Below are 15,713 nucleotides of genomic sequence, written 5' to 3' on the forward strand. Positions count from 1 at the left end.
TTACCTTGGATAGTTTCACAGTAAGACCAGCTTTTTCAAACGCTCCAGGACTTCCCTGACATGATCCATGTGTTCTTCAAAGGTGTTTCAAGATCACCAAGTCATCGAGGTAATTGAAAATAAATTTAAACTTGATATCCCCTAGAATAGAATTCAGTAATATAGTTAAAACACCTGCTCCGCAAGATAGATGGAATGGCAAACGGAGGAACTCATAAAGATTTCAGTCCGTGATGAAGGCGGTCAGGGGAATAGAAGCTTTAGAGAGCGGAATCTGATAACAGGCTTGATTGAGACCTAACACAGTGAGAAACCTGGCTCCGGAGAACCACCCAATACAAGTATGTAAATCTGGCAAGGGAATAGATTGCAAGATGATCTTGCAGTTCAGGGATCTGTAATCGATAATGGCACGGTATCCTCCAGAGGGTTTAGGTACTAGAAAAACCAGAGATGAATAAGGAGAAGTGGGCGGTCTAATGACCCCATCGGCAAGCATCTGGTCGATAATCCTTTTGAGTTCTAACATCCGAGGAGGTGAAAGACGGTAAGGAGGGGATCTAACAGGCTGGTTGTCAGACAGTTCAGTCTCATACTCCAATACATCCGTCAGACCTAACTTGTTAGTGAACACCTCTGGAAATTGATGGCACAAGTTACGGACTTGATTAGCTTGTTGATAGTCCAAATGATCAAGATCCAACTGATCTGTTTCATTGTTCTCCCCTGGTAGCAACCTACCTACACAAGAAACTCTGAAGGTACCCGAGGGAGCATCGACAATATCGAATGTACAATTTGGGGAAAATTTAAAGTAGAATTTTCTAGCCCGGAAGTCTAAAACTAATCTGGTCCTTGACAAGAAGTCAGTGCCCAAAATCATGCTACAAGCTAGCTTCAGATTTACCAAGCAATGAACCTTCCAAGTAAATTTACCAGTATGCAATTTCACGTCAACAGATCGTAAAATTTCCATAAATGATCCTTATTAGCCGTGACACATGCAACATTGACTTTCTGCAACTCAGGCATTTTACAAGAGGACTTCATTTCATCATACCAACTGGCATCAATTAACGTGACAACGCTACCCGAGTCAATTAAAGCAACAATCGGTTCATTATTCAGCTCAGCCTTCGCGAAAGTGCTTTTAAACTCAACCAAAGCGGAGATTTTATTACATTCCTGCGGACAAATAACTCCGAATCTACAGAAAATTCAGGGGCAAGAGATTCACAAGTTGTACTATTAACCTTTAGTCATTGATTGCGTTTTTGGAAAGATGATGGGCAGTTAATCTTAAGATGCTGCCTCGACCCACACAAATAACAGCAAGGACTAGAACTATGCTTCGCTGAAGGGCAAGCATTCCTAAGATGATCACATGACTCACAATTGTAACATTCTTTTATATTTCCACTTCCCTAGATTGAGGCAAAACTGGGTTCACAGGAGGAGGGTGGCAGATAGGTCTGGCTGCGTCCCCATGCTTTACATCTTCAGCAAAGGTACAAGCAGCCTCTAATTCCACAAAATTAGTCGGACTCTTCGTGAGGGAGAGGTAAGACCGGTAGGCAGAAGAAATACCTTTCAAAATATGAGCCACAATTTCTTCTTCTGGCACTGAAATTTGAAATACTTTGCAATAAAACCTCAAGTCTAAGATATAGCTTAAGAGATTCTCATTTAGCAGTTGAGTCCTAAAACAATATTGAGGAATCAAACTTTGCAATGCCAAAGAAAGGATAAATTTCGATAATACAAGCTCATGAAATTCTGTAATCTTTGAATTCTTTGAAATAGCTTCAGAAATTCACATTTCAAGATCCCCTCACAATGGGAGAACAGGGCACGGAAAATTCCAGAGTTATAGATGGAATATGCACTACCAGACTCTGTCATTTCTACCAGGAATCTCAGAAACCTTTTACTTTCTTCAATTGAATTGACTGAAAAGTTTTTTACTCCGTTGAAAAGGTCCTTTAATGAGGAGTGAGAAGGAGTAGAATTTAAACAGGCTAACAGATTCTCTAAAACTGGGGAGGCTGAACAACATGAACCTTGATAATTAGGGGAGGCATCAACATGATTATTAGCATTACTAGAGGGAGGAAAAGAGTAACTTCCCCTTTCAACAACCGATAAATTCTCCATATCCTTACTTGATAATATTATGTCTAGTTCAGCAGAAATACTAGAAGCAATGGTCGACAGTTTAGTATGTTCAGAAATAAAGCTAGGTTCAAGACTCGTGTTGTTGTTTGAGTCATCAGTCCATAGACTGGTTTGATGCAGCTCTCCATGCCACCCTATCCTGTGCTAACCTTTTCATTTCTACGTAACTATTGCATCCTACATCTGCTCTTATCTGTTTGTCATATTCATACCTCGATCTACCCCTACCGTTCTTGCCACCTACACTTCCTTCAAAAACCAACTGAACAAGTCCTGGGTGCCTTAAGATGTGTCCTATCATTCTATCTCTTCTTCTCGTCAAATTTAGCCAAATCAATCTCCTCTCACCAATTTGATTCAATATCTCTTCATTCGTGATTCGATCTATCCATCTCACCTTCAGCATTCTTCTGTAACACCACATTTCAAAAGCTTCTATTCTCTTTCTTTCTGAGCTAGTTATTGTCCATGTTTCACTTCCATACAATGCAACGCTCCACACAAAAGTCTTCAAAAACATCTTTCTAATTCCGATATCAATGTTTGAAGTGAGCAAATTTCTTTTCTTAAGAAAGCTCTTCCTTGCTTGTGCTAGTCTGCATTTTATGTCCTCCTCACTTCTGCCATCATTGGTTATTTTACTACCCAAGTAACAATATTCATCTACTTCCTTTAAGACTTCGTTTCCTAATCTAATATTTCCTACATCACCTGCCTTCGTTTGACTGCACTCCATTACTTTTGTTTTGGACTTATTTATTTTCATCTTGTACTCCTTACCTAAGACTTCATCCATACCATTCAGCAACTTCTCGAGATCCTTTGCAGTCTCAGATAAAATAACAATATCATCCGCAAATCTCAAGGTTTTGATTTCCTCTCCTTGGACTGTGATTCCATTTCCAAATTTCTCTTTGATTTCCTTTACTGCCTGTTCTATGTAAACATTGAAAAGGAGAGGGGACAAACTGCAGCCTTGCCTCACTCCTTTCTGGATTGCTGCTTCTTTTTCAAAGCCCTCGATTCTTATCACTGCAGACTGATTTTTATACAGACTGTAGATAATTCTTCGTTCTCCGTATCTGATCCCTATCATCTTCAGAATCATAAATAGCCTGGTCCAATCTACATTATCGAATGCCTTTTCTAGATCTACGAATGCCATGTACGTGGGCTTGTCCTTCTTGATTCGATCCTCTAAGATCAGACATAAAGTCAGGATTGCTTCACGTGTTCCTACATTTCTTCTGAAGCCAAATTGATCTTCCCCAACTCAGCTTCAACTTGTTTTTCCATTCTTCTGTAAATAATACGTGTTAAAATTTTGCAGGCATGTGATACTAAACTAATAGTGCGGTAGTTTTCACACCTGTCAGCACCGGCTTTCTTGGGAATAGGTATAACAACATTCTGCCGAAAATCGGATGGGACTTCTCCTGTCTCATACATCTTGCACACTAAATAAAATAACCTTACCGTGCTGGTTTCTCCTAAGGCAGTCAGTAATTCAGAGGGAATATCATCAATTCCAGGTGCCTTGTTCCTATTTAGGTCACTCACAGCTCTGTCAAACTCTGACCTCAAAATTGGGTCTCCCATTTCATCAGCATCAACAGCCCCTTCATGTTCCAGAACGAAATTATCTACATCGTTACCTTGATACAACTGTTGGATATGATCCTGCCATCTTTCTGCTTTGTCTTCTTTCCCTAGAAGTGGCTTTCCATCTGAGCTCTTAATATTCATTCACCTAGATTTCCTTTCTCCAAAGGTTTCCTTGATTTTCCTGTATGCAGCATCTACCTTTCCCAGGACCATACAGCCTTCGACATCCTTGCACTCCTCCTTCAGCCATTCTTCCTTAGCTACCTTGCACTTTCTATCCACTTCATTCTTTAATCGCCTGTATTCTTTTCTGCCCTCTTCATTTCTAGCATTCTTGTATTTTCGTCGTTCATCAATCAGGTCTAGTATCTCCTGAGTTATCCACTGATTCTTAGTTGATCTTTTCTTCCTTCCTAACATTTCTTCAACAGCCCTACTGACTTCATTTTTCATGACTCTCCACTCTTCCTCTACTGTGCTTCTTTCGGCCTTTTCATTTAGTCCTTGTGCAACATGTTCCTTGAAACAATCCATCACACTCTTTTCTTTCAACTTGTCTAGATCCCATCTTTTTGCATTCTTTCCTTTCTTCAATTTCTTCAACTTCAGATGGCATTTCATGACCAACAAGTTGTGGTCAGAGTCCACGTCTGCTCCTGGGAAAGTTTTGCAATCCAACACCTGGTTTCTGAATCTCTGCCTAATCATAATGAAGTCTATTTGATACCTTCCAGTGTCTCCAGGTATACAGCCGTCGTTTGTGGTGTTTGAACCAAGTATTGGCGAGGACTAAATTATGGTCAGTGCAGAATTCAACCAGCCGACTTCCTCTTTCGTTCCTTTGTCCCAATCCAAATTCTCCTACTGTGCTACCTTCTCTTCCTTGGCCTACCACTGCGTTCCAGTCTCCCATCACAATTAGATTCTCGTCACCTTTGACATATTTTATTAAATCTTCTATCTCCTCATATATTCTTTCAATTTCTTCATTATCCGCTGAACTAGTAGGCATATAGACCTGCACTATTGTGGTGGGCATTGGTTTGGTGTCTATCTTGGCGACAATAATTCTTTCACTATGCTGGTCGTAGTAGCTTATCCGCTGCCCTATTTTCTTATTCATTATTAAACCAACTCCTGCATTACCCCTGTTTGATTTCGTGTTGATAATTCGGTAGTCGCCTGACCAAAAATCCTGTTCTTCCTGCCAACGTACTTCACTTATACCAACTACATCTAACTTTAGCCTATCCATCTCCCTTTTCAGATTCTCTAACCTACCACAACGATTCAAACTTCTAACACTCCACGCTCCGACTCGCAGAATGTCAGTATCCATCTTCCTGATGATCGCCCCCTCTCGTGTAGTCCCCACCCGGAGATCCGAATGGGGGACTAGTTTACCTCCGGAATATTTTACCCGGGAGGAAGCCATCATCAGTACATCATTCATACAGAGAGAGCTGCATGTCCTCGGGAGGTGGTTACGGCTGTAGTTTCCCGTTGCTTTCAGCCGTGTAGCAGTATCAACACAGCTAAGCCATGTTGAGTATTATTACAAGGCCGTATCAGTCAATCATTTAGACTGCCGCCCTTGCAACTACCGAAAGGCTGCTACCCCCCTTTCGATGAACCATTCGTTAGTCTGGTCTCTCAACAGATACCCATCCGATATGGTTGCACCTGCGGCTCGGCTATCTGCATCATTGGGACACGCAAGCCTCCCCACCGCGGCAAGGTCGCATGGTTTGTAGAGGAGGGTTCAAGACTCATAACCCACTGGTAGTCAGCACACACAGAATAGATAACAGGTTTAAAGAAAGGGACATTAAAGCATATAGCACACAGTTAGCTTCGAGCACTGTAAACACAAATGAATAAACCAGAGCTCTGCTAACACTCACTGTACCACTCAGTGCAATTAATTACACAATTACCCCAAGCGACAGCACAAATGCTCTGACCATACATGAATAAAGGTACAGATCAGAGTTGTGGAAACATGCGAGTCCAAATAAATATCAAATAAGAAAAATGAACAAGTACTCACCATTAAATAAACTGGTGACACCAGAGGGGTGGATAAAATGGAGACCTGGTCATCATCTTAAAATGTTTACCCATTTTCAGAAAAAAACACAACCTCTTGGAAACAGAGAGAGATTTAATAATAGACCTTAAGAAGCTTACAATTTAATTAAAATAATCATCGCTGGAAAAAAACCCAAAAAAACTTAGTGCTCAAAGATTTAAAAAAAAAAAAAAAAAAAAAAAAATCCGAAATGTTATTTGGTGAACATCCCAAGGAGTTCCTACAAGGAAGGGTGGAATATCACGACAAGTTTCAAGAAAAGCTTACCCCAAAATAACAATAATAATCATAGTAATAATCAGGTCCACGATGCGGGGTAGGAAAACATTACATCAGGGAGAGAAAAATGCCAAATATAATTAAAGAAAAACAGGTTAAACCACCCACAGTACTAAATTCATAACAGGAACATCAATTCATTTCCACCAACATCCATCAACAATCAGCATCACCAACTCTCAACATTAGCATTCCCATGGCAACGAACGCACGCTAGGCCAGTTAAGGGAAAGGACCAATTACAGGCCATCAATCAACAATAGGCAAATACATATTAAGAGACAGCAGAAAAGCAGGACGCCGAAATACCACGAAAATACTAAGCAAATAATAATAAAATTAAATTAAGAAGAAAGAAATGAAGATAAAATAGGAATGGAATACAAACGTAAATCCCACACCCTTGTAGCAACTCGCTTGGTTAGTAACCTTGCCAAAACATTGCGTTAACCCCTACCTATCAGGCCTAGAAGGCCACAACCAAACATTAAGTATCAAATTTACAATTTCCAAGAATAAGAATCAACATTAATTTACAGTAGACGCAAGTCCCTAGTGAACAAAGTTGGTTAACATATTATAATTTCTTTTTTTATAACCGGGAAAATGTTCAAAAACCACAAGGCTAAAGTACTGAATTTAGACGATGCAAAGCTTCATTATGTCCCGGTACGCACTTCCCATTTTGAAATATTCAGTTCACCACATGGAATCAGTAAAAGGAGAATTGGAAAAACACTTACAGTGAACCATCTTGCCGTAGTCGCGAAGTAGCTTCAGCCTCATATGCTTACTTACGTATGGCAGAGGAAATCCTTAGAAGGCACTTAAAATTTCCAAGCATGGAAGATGAAATTATGATAAAATTTAAAGAAAAACCTTCAAAGTTCACGAGGGCGTAAGCCCTATCAAAGGAAATTCACCCTGGGTCCATCTTAATTCCACAATCCATCCCGCTAAGCAGAGAAGCACCCCGCCCTTCCATCTCGCTTCACTCTCAGAACGATAATGGTGACTACCCAGAAGCCTGCGAGTCAGTCCACAGCCGCAATGATCACGTGCGCGTACGCGCTCAGTGGAGGGGCACGAGTGGCGAGGTTGTTCATACCGACGACACTAGAATGTAGGAGAATACAGAAAAAAGCACCGACTGGCCAAACACCACAGATGGGCACCTTAATAACCTTTTAAGCTGGCAGAAGTTCATGTTTGTACGTATTTGAAAACCATGGTATCTGTGACCATGAATTAATTGATGAATAACATAGCGGCAAACCACTTTAAAGACACAAATTTCAATAGCCAAGAAGCCAGTACTAAAATATTTACGGAGAGGGTATAAATTATTACGCTGGTAATAAGTTAAAGTGACAAATGACATGCAACTAGTGATAGATAAAGGACAAATGACTATACTTGTTCTCTTGGACTTCAGCAAAGCCTTCGACTGTGTAGATAGAGACATGTTACTCGCTAAACTTAAGGCGCTGAAATTTTCTTACAGCACTTTAACCTGGGTACAGTCCTATGTTAGTGATTGTCAGCAGCGTGTATCAGTGGGAAACGATACATCTTCGTGGCAAACCACGAAGTTGGGCGTGGCTCAGGGTGGAGTATTGTCACCACTTCTGTTCTCATTGTACATGAACGATTTATCTGAGACGCTGACCAATTGTAAATATCACCTGTATGCAGATGATATTCAATTATATATTCACACAAAGCCTAATAACTTAAACAATTCAATCACTAAGTTAAACGAAGACCTAGCAAATGTTAATGACTGGACTAGCAGACATGGCCTGAAAGTGAACCCATCAAAATCACAGGCCATAATAATTGGCACATATAAATCTCATGCTAAAATACAAAACACATCTATACCCAGTGTTATGCTCAGTGGAATACCAGTAACATTTAGCGATCATGTAAAGAACCTTGGAGTAGTATTCGATAAATATGTAAGTTGGTCGGAACATGTCACAAAAATTTGTCAAAGAGTATTCTATTCATGACATTCTGCAAAAAGGATGAGGGACTTCCTTCCAACAAACACATGAAAATTATTAGTACAGAGTCTAATATTTCCAATATTTGACTACGGAGATGTAGTTTATAATAGTATGAGCAAAACACTTTCATGTCGACTACAGCGAGTCTACAGTGCTTGTGCTCGATTCGTATTAAATATCCCAATCCAAACTCATATTAGCCCTTTCCTCTCTCAGCTGTCATGGCTATGATTGACTGAACGGTGTAAATACCACGCTGTTTCCCTTCACAGTATTCTGCAAACAAGCAAACAGACTTTAAATACCTCTTCCCTTCCGATAGAGCTCCCTCAAGGCCATCCACCTGTTCCCTCTTGCCCATTCCCATTCACCACAGTTCCTGGAACTCAATCCCAGCTGAAATTTGAGGCATAGGCTGTCCGAGGCTTTTTAAAAGGAAATGTTTAATGTGGTACTCAAAAATGTGAAAGTAGATTTCACTAACGTAAAAATTAATAATTAGCTCTTAATTATCAATAAGGATACAAAATTACAGAGGTTAAGTAAAATAATTTTAATGATTTTTAGAAATATATGTAAAAAATGATTTTATGTACATTATTCTGTAAATTGTATAAAGCTGTTGTATAATATGGTTTGACATAATAGCAGGCTTCATAGCCAGAGCCACGCCATATAAGAAAGGCAATAAACTAAACTAAACTAAACTTTTCCAACACCCGTAGGGTTGCAAGTGTGAATTGTATCACACGTGTGGATATATCCCTGTTTTATGGTAGGATGCCCTTCCTGATGCCAACCCTATGTGGAGGGAAAACTTCCGTTAAATCTCTGGAAAGCATTCAATTGCTCTTCTATGTTTCAGGTTCTATATGCCTTTGTTGTGCGTGGACACATCAAGAGAGGCGAGTCTGTACTCATTCATTCTGGTACTGGTGGAATTGGACTGTCAGCCATCAATGTAGCCCTGCATTATGGACTGACTATCTTTACTACAGTTGGAACTAAAGAGAAAAGGGAATACATTAGGGAACATTTCCCTGAGGTAAGTAGGAACATTTTGATAATGTTTTAGTGATAAAAGGAAAGCTGAGCAAAGCCATGCAGGTCATGAAGGTAAAAGCTTCTACTATCCATAATGGACAGGAACAAGTAAGTGCAAATCAAGTCATATATAGAAGGGAATATCAAAAGGGACACATGACAGCAAAAACACAATGACAGGTCAGAGTAGGAAGAGGGAGGAGTAGAAAGAAAACATAAAAGGATGAGGACAATCTCCACATCTTCATACACTGCCTCATTCAAATACCGTATATAGCGAATACCCCCTACATATTTTTTTCTTTCTGAAATTTAGTGAAGAAAAACTGGGAACTGGGATGCGCACATTATTTGAAATAAGTTTGGCACTACTTCTGCTTGAACAATGACCCTTTGCAGTATAGGTTTGGTAGGCAACCTGCTGATTAGAATTGTCATGTGGTTTGCTTAACTTCCCATGATTCGAATAGTTTTTCCTATGTGTTGTTACGAATGTACCGTCATGGACAGAGCGAATTGGCCAGGTGGTTAGGTTCGCGTAGCTGTGAGCTTGCTTTCGGGAGATAGTGAGCTTGAATCCACTGTTGGCAGCCCTGAAGATGGTTTTCCGTCGTTTCCCATTTTCACACCAGTCAAATACTGAGGCTGTACCTTAACATTGCCAAAACCTTTGATTTGGTAATGAACGTTAAACAAGTAGCCAAAAAAACTGTGTCATGGGCCATACAGAATGATGCCAGACAACGCTATTCACTTAATGGAACTAAGGATGACGTTCCATGGGCAGATGGTGATGACGTGATTCTTCCACTAGTGGTGATGATGAAATGGATGATGAATAGAAGTATGGCAGCATGCCATTACTTCCATCATCATCATCATCTTCATTTCCTGTTCCCAGCTTCCCGGGTCGGGTTGTGAATCAAGGAGCTCCATCGCTGCCTGTCTCTCCACCACTCTTCTCCCTTTTTTAAGTACAACTTCTGGTTTTCTTCCCCTCTTCTCTATGTAGTCCCACACTGAATCTGTCCATCCCTTTTGGGGTCTTGCTCATGGTCTTTTTCCTGTTAACTTCTCTGAAAAAAACTTTTTTTGGCTCTCTCTCTTCTCCCATTCTCATCATATGCCCATACGACTTTAGCTTTGTTGTTTCTATCCTGTCTTGAAGTTTCACGATTCTTCCTGTCTTTTTTCCTTATCTCTTCATTTCTATCCTTTCTGGTCTTGCCTTCGATACCTCATGGAAATTTCATCTCCGCTGCCTGTATTCTACTCTCCTCTCGTTTTGTTGTAGTCCACGATCCAACTGCATAAGTTAGTATGGGTTCATAATAGGTTGAATATAATACTTTCTTACATTTCTTTGGGACATCTTTGTTCTACAAAATACCCCTTACACTCTGGTAGAAGCTGTTTACTTGCTGTATTCTTTTCCCAATTTCCTCGGTTATATTTCCATCTCCTGTGATCACACTTCCCAATTACTTGAAACTTTTAACCACTTCCAGAAATTTACCATTCAGTTTTATCTTTCCTCTTCCTTCCTTCCTTCCTTCCTTCCTTCCTTCCTTCCTTCCTTCCTTCCTTCCCTTTGTCATCACTATTGTTTTACTTTTCTCTGTGCTTACTTTCATCCCAAATTTTTCTATCTCTTGATTCCATACATCTACTTGTTTTTGCACTTCCATTTCATTCTCTCCCCCCCCATATCACTATATCATCTGCAAACAACATGGCTTTTGTTGCATGTCTTCCCAATCTCTGTTTAATGTTCATATGAATTTCATCCATGACTATGATGAATAGTATGGGGGATAGTACACTTTCCTGTTGGAGACCAGTTTCAACTTTAAACCATTCTGTTTTTCTTATACTAGTCTTCACACTACTAACACAATTTTTTAGCTTTTATCATTTGCACTTCCACTTTGTTAATTTTTTTTTACCTTAGTGTGTCTGGGCACACTGTTGTAATCATTCCAAATATCAATAAATGTCATCACTATGTCTTTTCCAAACTTCCATCTTTTCTCCATCATATGTCTTAATGTAAAGATCAGGTCTAATGCTGATCTGTCTTTCCTAAAACCATACTTTTCTTCTTCCATTTGTCCTTCTAGCTTCCTCCTCAGTCTTCCTTCCAATACTCTCTCAAAGATCTTAGCTATATGGGCAATAAGCGTGATCCCTCTGTAATTATTACATTCCTTTTTATCACCTATTTAAATATCGACATAATTAAACCCTTTCCCCACTCTTCTGGGATCTCTTTATTCCTCCAGATTATTCTAATTAATCTATACAGCCACTGTATCACTATTGGTCTTGGAATTGCTAGGCGGGCAATAATTCCATTGTGGAGATTTATCTTTGTATGCAGTTATCAGACTGTGCATCTTATAAGGGGCTTCTGATAAGTTCACCTGCATACACCCCAGCGTCAGTGGGTAGGGTCTGACACATCCCACTCTGATGAGTCTAGTGTCAGACCTAAGATGAAACGCTGGTTGATAGAGCAAAACGCCTGAAAAAAGCCTTACATCTGATTGTATTCTTTCCTTAATTTACAAAAAATTCTCTTTTTGTACTCCCTTCATGCTTCCTATATTCTTTTAGAGCCCTCATAACTACTTTCCTCATTTCCTTACACTCTTTATTATACCCCCATCTTCCTCTCCCTTCTTTCTTTTCTTAAATCTAGCTATCTGAGCTATCCTCTTTATTGGATATAGAACAACCAATACATCATACGCCCACCCTTCCCCTACCCATCCCCCTCCGCGCACCACATACAGTTACAGTACAAGGCGTACAGGGGGCAGCCACAGCCAGTCGAACCGATAGTGTCACCAAGGCAAGCCAGCTGCAAGAGAGGCGAGGGAGTAAGTAAGAGTCAGCTCGATTCCCCATTTACAGTTCAATTAACACACACTCCATTACTAAGACTTACATTTTTTTTCTCGTTACAGACTCTCAATCAGCTAACATCAATCTTCAAATGGAAGCTACAAGATCCCAACAAGTTGTCGTTAATAACTTTAAGAGTCCCCTATTCGAACCTCTATAGTGACAAGCAGCATGTTAATCCATAATTTCACCAACATGACTACATTCCAACAGACCTGACAATATTTCACAAATAAACTTACTAAAGTATAGTCGTATGGTGACACCCAGATTTGACAACATTTCTAATGGGAGGCCGAAAATTTTGGCATTCAAGATTACGTATTCAATTGACTTAGGAATAATACATCCCTTGGGACATTAATACGCTATTTGGACAGTAAAGACTGCACAATCAAACCAGCCAATAACTTTTAATAAAATATAAAACCTAGCACTTGGTTTAATTAATGCTTACTTTTTGACAGAATAAATGTACTTATTACCATTGTTTCTGCACATTCCACCAGCCGGAATAATAATTTTTAAAAAGCCAGATATCTATACGAAAATATATTGTTTAACAACATCCAAGGTAGCATGTTATTTTTAAAGATTTTATAAGGATACAAATACCCAGGATCCTGGATATTTTGATCATTGAGTATAGGAACTACGGCTGATGATGCCTAAAATGTGGGTGAAACATGTCCCATGAAAACATTAATAATGTAAATTTTTTATGTAAATAAGAACCATATTATATTGAAAAGGTGGACTATTTATATAAAAAGTTTTAAGTGAAAAATATAAGTTGCTCAATATGGACCCTGAAATGAGATTTATAACTTGTAATCACACTTATCTTTCTCTCATCTCATTGTAATTGTAATAATGTTGCGTGTTCGCTGGATAAGTAAATGAGAAGAATCTGGTAGCGTTTTTACTTCTAAGATTTATTATTTATTTATTATTTATTTATCGTATGATGTGCACAGATAGATTATATAAATAAGTATACAATATATACACAATATATACAAGCAGAAACCTATAGTTCCAAATCAAGTCCATTGATCCATTTCAAGGCCTCCTCAGTTGCGTTATGAATGTCCTCCAAAGGACCTTGAAATGCTCTCCGTGGACACTCGGCAATTACGTGGTGGATGGTCTGTGAGGTAGCTTCACAATCACACCCAGAAGACTTCTGCCAGCCCCATTTATAAAGCGAATAGCCGCATTTTCCTTGATTGACTCTTATCCTGTTTAGAGTCCTCCATTGAAGTCTGGGTAGATGGAATCCAGGAGGTTGAACATGAGGTAGAGTCACAAGATGTTGATTGGGAACAGAAGACTGCTGTCATTGGTGTAACCAGGCGTTCGTGATGGAGAACCCAGATTCTTCCAGTGTAAGTGCAGTGCGCCAGGGTGGAGATCTAGACTTAAGTCGAGGAGGGGCAGGTTGAGTAATATCCTGGTGAACGGGGAGGTTGGAGTCCTGGCTGGTCTTCTTCCACAGTTTTAGAAGAGCTTCAGACCTTCTTAAGCAAGGCAGAGGAACATTACTGAGTGTAGGCAGCCAGGCCACGTTTGTAGAGCGAATACAACCGGTTATGATGCGCATTGTTTGATTTAGTTGAGCATCAATCGTCGCAGTATGAGCACTGTTCAGCCAAGTTGAAGCACAGTATTCGGCAACTGAATAGCAAAGAGCTAGAGCAGTAGATCTCAACACTTGGTTGTTTGCGCCCCAAGATGTGCCGGCTAATTTTTGAAGAATATTATTCCGACTTTTAATCTTGGCGGCTGTGTTGTTAATATGATGTTTATATGTTAGGGATCTGTCTAATGTGACACCTAAATATTTTGGGAAGGGACAGTGTTGTAAGGGTTGATTTCTGAATGTTATTGAAGGCTTGTAGTTGGCAAATTTATTTCTGAGATGAAACACAGATACAACAGTCTTTTGGAGATTTGGACGGAGACACCACTTTTGGAAGTATGTATCTAGCTTTTCTAGATCTGCTGCAAGAATTTGTTCAGCTTCTGGAAAACTTGGTGTTTGGCTAACCAGTAGTATATCATCTGCGTAAATAAATTTCCTGGACTTAGTTGCTGGTAAGTCAGCAGTATAGAGGTTGAAAAGTAAGGGTGCCAGAACAGATCCTTGTGGAAGTCCATCATTCAGTTTGTAGGTTTTGCTTACTGCATCATCCGAGAAGATCTGAAAGTTTCTGTTGCTAATCATATTGCCAATGAGATTTGTAAGCTTGACACAGGGGATGGCAGAGATAAGTTTTAGCAGAAGCCCTTCTCGCCAAACAGTATCATAGGCTGCTGATAAGTCTAAGAAGACAGCCATACTAATCTTCCGATTCTCAAATCCATTTTCAATATGAGAGGTCAATGCAAAAATTTGGTCAGCGCAATTTCTTCCAGGTCTGAAGCCAGCTTGTTCTGTGGGAAGGAGATTATTGATGGTTTCTGAAATCCTATTGTATATTAGTCTTTCCAGGAGCTTTAGAGTAACACTTAGCAGTGCAATGGGTCTGTAGCTTTCCACTCTCAGAGGGTCCTTGTTGGGTTTCAAGATCGATATTACTTTGGTCGTCTTGAATAGTGAAGGAAGGTTACCTGTCTCCAAAATATTGGAGAAGAATTTGGTGAGCCAAGTGATTGTTGCAGGTCCAAGATGTTGCAGGAATTCAGGATAGATGCCATCTATACCTGCTGCTTTCCCGGATTTTATGTTCTTGATGCCTTCTAGGGTTTCCTCTCTTGTGAAAGGGCAAGAGAATTGGGATGATTGTTGTTTTGCTAATTGCTTTTTATGTTTCAGTGCTGACCGGATTTCCCTTACAACTTGTTTATCTCTATTGATCTTTGAGATAGAGATCATGTGTCTGGCTAGATCATTAATGTTAACACTCAGCTTCTGCCTGCCAGCTGGCTTTGATGAGTCAAGCTTTCTAATGAGAGACCAGGCCTTTCTACTTGAGATGCGATCGAACTGTCTGAAAAGACCTCTCGGTCATAATGCACAGAGTAATGAAGAAATCGGTCCTTATCAGGACCCGGAAGCCTATAGCCGAAAAATCGGACCTTCAATTCGAATGTGCCATCTTAACATCGAAGGCATCAGCAGAGCAAAATGCGAGTGTCTAGCTAAAATTCTGAAAGGTCAACAGATTGATGCCATTGCGCTACAAGAAACTAAGATTTATTAATTAATTCTAATAATCACTTACACCTCGGTACACAGTCAGGATTTCCGAATACACACTTACTGTAAATCTACTTCTTGATGTAATTACACTGTCCACACTCATTTCACTTTCTACTGTTTTCTTTTCTCTCTGTTTTCCCAATCACAGAGTCTTCCACACAGTCGAAGAGTGAATGGGTGGGCCAAATTGTGACGTCAACAGTCCCTCTCAAATTGGCATGGTGGACGCTGTAACCATTACAGTAGTAGTAATAGATAAAGGAGATATCAGAGGATTCATAGTCGAGAAGGGCCTCGAAGTATCATCATCATCATCATCATCATCATCATCATCATCATCATCATCATCATCATCATCATCATCTTAATGCCTATCTTAAAGTTGCACATCGAA

General features: G+C 39.8%; 1 protein-coding gene across 1 annotated transcript in view; it reads left to right on the forward strand.

The window, feature by feature from the left end:
- The window catches only part of LOC136883498 (fatty acid synthase), a 703,772-nt gene that overhangs the window by 513,594 nt on the left and 174,465 nt on the right, over nucleotides 1-15,713 (forward strand). The window contains exon 25 of the mRNA XM_067155848.2: nucleotides 9,029-9,208. Within this exon, the coding sequence (XP_067011949.2) occupies nucleotides 9,029-9,208 (180 nt within the window). The remainder of the gene's footprint in view (nucleotides 1-9,028; nucleotides 9,209-15,713) is intronic.

The sequence above is a fragment of the Anabrus simplex genome, chromosome 11, assembly GCF_040414725.1.
Source record: "Anabrus simplex isolate iqAnaSimp1 chromosome 11, ASM4041472v1, whole genome shotgun sequence".
NCBI lineage: Eukaryota > Metazoa > Arthropoda > Insecta > Orthoptera > Tettigoniidae > Anabrus > Anabrus simplex.